Below are 4,543 nucleotides of genomic sequence, written 5' to 3' on the forward strand. Positions count from 1 at the left end.
GGATTTCAAAAGATCGGTATCGGCATCGGCGTGAAAAAAACCATATCGGTCGACCTCTAATGTGAAAGTGAAAATCAGCTATTTCAAAATGTGGTGTGGACATGTCCCTCGTGTCCCCAGTGTAAATGACACTTATGATCTGACCCATCAACAACAAAAACTTTGTTTTGTAAGTAGGGGAAAACATTTTTTTAAAATGTTGACCACTCATCCTGCACTGGGGGGAGCCTGTAGCCTATTAATTTAGTGTCCATTGAAAAGCTTTCTCTATTTTTTGACTGCTGAAGCATAGTGTTTCTGGGAGCCGACACTGATTACTGTCCAAAAACACAACTTTATTCACGGATTTTGGTGAAAATGGATCATATTTGATGAAGGAAAAATGTTCTAATTTTCTCTCTGGCAGCATGATTTAGGGAGTTTCCTGATGGACAGATAGCTTTACTTGTTGTCGAACTAACTAACTAGCTGCCTATCACATTTAAGTCATTATTGTTTACTCAATCTCATTTTGTGTCATTATCTCGGAAAAAATAAGTTTCATTATCTTGAGATGTCAAATTTATCCCGTTATTTCAGGAAAACAATACTTGTTATTTCAATAGCCTATAATGAAATAGGCCTAAATAACTTGATATCTTTAGAAAACAAATTAAATTTACTCATTATCATAAAATGTGTGGCCTCTTAGGGCTTCTGTATGTTTTAGCTGCTGGCTTCAAAACGAGGCTAGGAAGCCTGAGCAGAGTGAGAGGTCAGTCTGTGATACCGCTCTTAGTCTTTTATTGAATGGTAATTTTGAACCAGAGTGAGATGTCGGCGTTTCCTTCTATCTCTGACAGCAGCTTCAGGGCGGAGAGACGGAGGGAGGTAGGAGGAGGATAAAGAGGAGAGGAGGGGTGCGGACTGGAGCCGGACAGGACTGTGTGAAAGCAGAAACGGAGGGTTGAATCTTTCCTCCTCGGCTGGGCGGTGGGAGGAGGTGGTGGACGGTGTTTAAAGGGGATAATCTGAGCTTGAAGGTGGGGGACCAGGAGCTCCGGCTGCTGCTGTAACCCCAGACAGCATCAACATGGAGCTGGAGAACATCGTAGCCAACACGGTGCTGCTGAAAGCACGGGAAGGTAAGGATGGAGATGGCGGGTTTGACAGCTCCTCTCTCCCGGTACCTTACCGACACAGCACCGGGATGCCCCCGGACATGGGCGATAGAAACTGTTACTGCACTTCCTCTTGGCCGGTGATCAAGTCCTTTGATGCTGCGGGTCAATACGCACAGGATGTTACCCTCCAAAATACGCGCCGTTCTCTCGAGCGGACAGAGCGACGTACGGAACTCAGTTTTAAACTCCAGCAATTTAAAGTTTTCTGGCCTATCCGTGAACGTAAACACGAGCTTTAACATGTATGAACACGGTGGTCAAACTCGTGGCCAATTCGGCGTTGGAATTCTTTTACTGCGATTAAAAAAAAAATCAATGCCTTGCTTGATGACGGTGCCCTGCTCACTATAAACCTTCAGTAACACTGTTGTAACCTAAAAGTCAGGTCAACCACCTCCACAGTGAAGAAACAGAAGACAATGGGGATGCCAAAGCTCGTCAGATACCGTTAAATAGTTTTTAAATGAGTGGGTCCCAGAGACTTTGACAGTAGCCTATTGTTTGCATTGTGAACGGACACAGTGCCAATAAAATAAATTGCAAGATTATTATAACAAGTTTGGCATCTCTGTGATTAGGTAGCCTACATGGACCGCCAAGTATGCGAGATTCGCTAATTAGGTGTTTCAACTGTGAAATGTCACATCGGGTTTCCCTTGCTGGTGTTGCAGCATCGTCCTCCTGTCGTTTGCGAAACAGGATGTTGAGGCAAAGCAGCTGTGCAGTAGCATACAAGGGTTTGTACTTTGCAGCACAGAATTGCAATGGACGGTTTTAGTCTTTTTTTTGTTCAGAGTTTCAGTCGGTCTGTATTTGCTGTGCAGTCTAGACGCTGATACCTGTGGGCTTCCAACACATACAGGTTTATAGGTCAGCTAAATGCAAATGTTACATCTTTCAAACACTTTTCCTTAAGCTACTGTGCATGAACAACACTCCAGTAATATTTTTAGTACTGAATTGTAAACAGACATCTTATTGTGAGTGCTGGAAACCTCATCAGCGCACTGTAATTGTGATTCCAAACAGGAGACAAAGGTTGTGGTGAGTCACTGACAACATAATACTAATGCCATCTGCAGAGGAACATGAGAAGATGAGTGTCATGATCCCTCGCTGTGAGCTTATCTGCTCAATTCAGCTTATCTGTTGTTGCTTGTAGAAGACCAGGACTCAAGCCTCTGGCACCCATCTGCCCGTCTGAAGTGCCCTTGAGCAAAGCACGATATCTCCTAGCACTAGGCAGGCCTTGACCTCTGACCTCTATGGAGCCCAGGCAAGAGTTTTTTTAATCATTTGTGGACAAAAAGTGTTATATTCGTTAACACATGGCTTATTGGATCCTAGGTGTTAAAACACAGATTTGCTAATATGCAAAGACGTTTGATGGAAGTTGTACAACATGCCAGGGCAAAGCAAAGATGATTACGCAGCCAGATAATGCCAGTGTATAAACATACAAGTTAACTGCTCTTTAAGTTTGTCTTGGCATGGGCTTGAGACTTTTTTTTGACAGAAAGGCAACGCAAGGCACAAGTTCAATGTGCTTTATAGGGTATGAAAAACATGGCAGAGTTTTTAAAAACTGCCAAAGTACATGCAGGAGTTAAGTTTTTACCTTTGACTTAAAAGTGATGGGGGAAAAAATTGATAGAGCATAGTATCGCAATATTTTCCGTGGCAATACTGTATCGATATGCGGACGCCAAGTATTGATTGTATTGATATGAGTATTGATATTTTATTATATAAATTATACATGAGAATTTTATTTTCCTTTTTTGGCACTATAATAATAAAATCAATTGCTTTTTCAGGCCCTAGAAAAAGAGCTTTCCTTTGGGGACACAATTTAAAGTTGGATAAAAGTAATAAATTCCAACACATCGCAATATGTTTAAAATCGCAATAATATCGTATCGTGATAATATCGAATCGTGGGGCCTCGTGTGATTCCCACCCGTATTGTCTTTATATAGACTGGGAGGTTATTCCAGGTTTTTGTGGCGTGAACACAATGCTGCTTCAACGTGTTTTGTTCTGAGTCTTGGAGAGAGCCCGCTACAATCTGGAGATTGGAAAGAAATGGGCATTTAGGAGGCAGCGTAGATCTAATAAAAGACATCATTACGTTGCATTATGGAAATTGAACCTAGTGTTTTTGGAGCTTGAACCATAGTAGAGACTGAACTAGTTTTTTGTGTAACTTAACTGTAATTTACCGTCTTGAGGGGTCATCATAGAATAAAGTCTAAAAAGTCAGTCAGTGACGTGCCAACGGTATCGCTAATGATAGCAGCAGCATGTTTTTCTCAAACCTCGAACAGGTGCTCGCAGATAGTCATCTATCAATCACAGTTTAGGCTTTTCAGAAAGACTCATTTAAACAAGCTGTTCTCACTCCCAAGTCATCACATATGGACGCGTGGTCAAGACCCCTTGGTGTCAGTTTGTAACGCATTGGGAAGACCCTAAGCGTCATAGGCCAGAGTAAGGAGGCGGTTGGGATGGATGCATAGGTGTCATTTACACTGGGGACGCTGGGGACATGTCCCCACCACTTTTTGAAGTGGCAGATTTTGTCTCCACCACTTTTTGAAAGCATAACTTGTTAAAAAACATTATGAACTATAGCTTGCAGTTAAATAACAAATGAAAAGGCCTTTGCAATTCAATTAAAATATAGAAGAAACAAATGTGCATTGTCCAAAAAAAGGATGCTGAAAAAAAAACAAGCTGCTGATTATGAAATGACCCACAAACATGCAGCACCAGTCAGCAACTTTAACAACTTCTTGACACAGTTTCTTTTTGGCCAAGTTTCGCATTCTCTTCCTGTGAACATGACAAAAGAGGAGGGAAGACTAAATCATGCCTACATACAGTGGGGGAAAAAAGTATTTGACCCCTTGCTGATTTTGCAGGTTTGCCCACTTACAAAGAATGCAACGATCTACAATTTTAATCATATGTACATTCTAACAGTGAAAGACAGAATCCCAAAGAAAATTCCAGAAAATCACATCATATGAATTTATAAAAATTTATAACCATCTGATGAGGAAAAACAAGTATATGACCCCCTTCCAAACAGCAAGTATTCTGGCTCCTACAAGCCAGTTAGTCTTTCTTTAAGACACAGCCCCAATCCCAACCAATTATCTACATCAAATACACCTGCCTCACCTCGTTACCTGTATAAAAGACACCTGTCAACACCCAAACAACCAGCATCCAACATCACCACCATGGGCAAGACCAAAGAGCTTTCTACGGACATCAGGGACAAGATTGTTGATCTGCACAAGGCTGGGATGGGCTACAAGAGAATCGGAAAGCAACTTGGAGAGAAAAGATCAACTGTCGGTGCAGTTATCAGG

General features: G+C 41.8%; 1 protein-coding gene across 1 annotated transcript in view; it reads left to right on the forward strand.

Moving 5' to 3' along the window:
- Window positions 1–933: 933 nt before the first annotated feature.
- The window catches only part of grk6 (G protein-coupled receptor kinase 6), a 76,040-nt gene continuing 72,430 nt past the window's right edge, over window positions 934–4,543 (forward strand). The window contains exon 1 of the mRNA XM_046039661.1: window positions 934–1,124. Within this exon, the coding sequence (XP_045895617.1) occupies window positions 1,073–1,124 (52 nt within the window). The 5' untranslated portion in view covers window positions 934–1,072. The remainder of the gene's footprint in view (window positions 1,125–4,543) is intronic.

The sequence above is a fragment of the Micropterus dolomieu genome, linkage group LG23, assembly GCF_021292245.1.
Source record: "Micropterus dolomieu isolate WLL.071019.BEF.003 ecotype Adirondacks linkage group LG23, ASM2129224v1, whole genome shotgun sequence".
NCBI lineage: Eukaryota > Metazoa > Chordata > Actinopteri > Centrarchiformes > Centrarchidae > Micropterus > Micropterus dolomieu.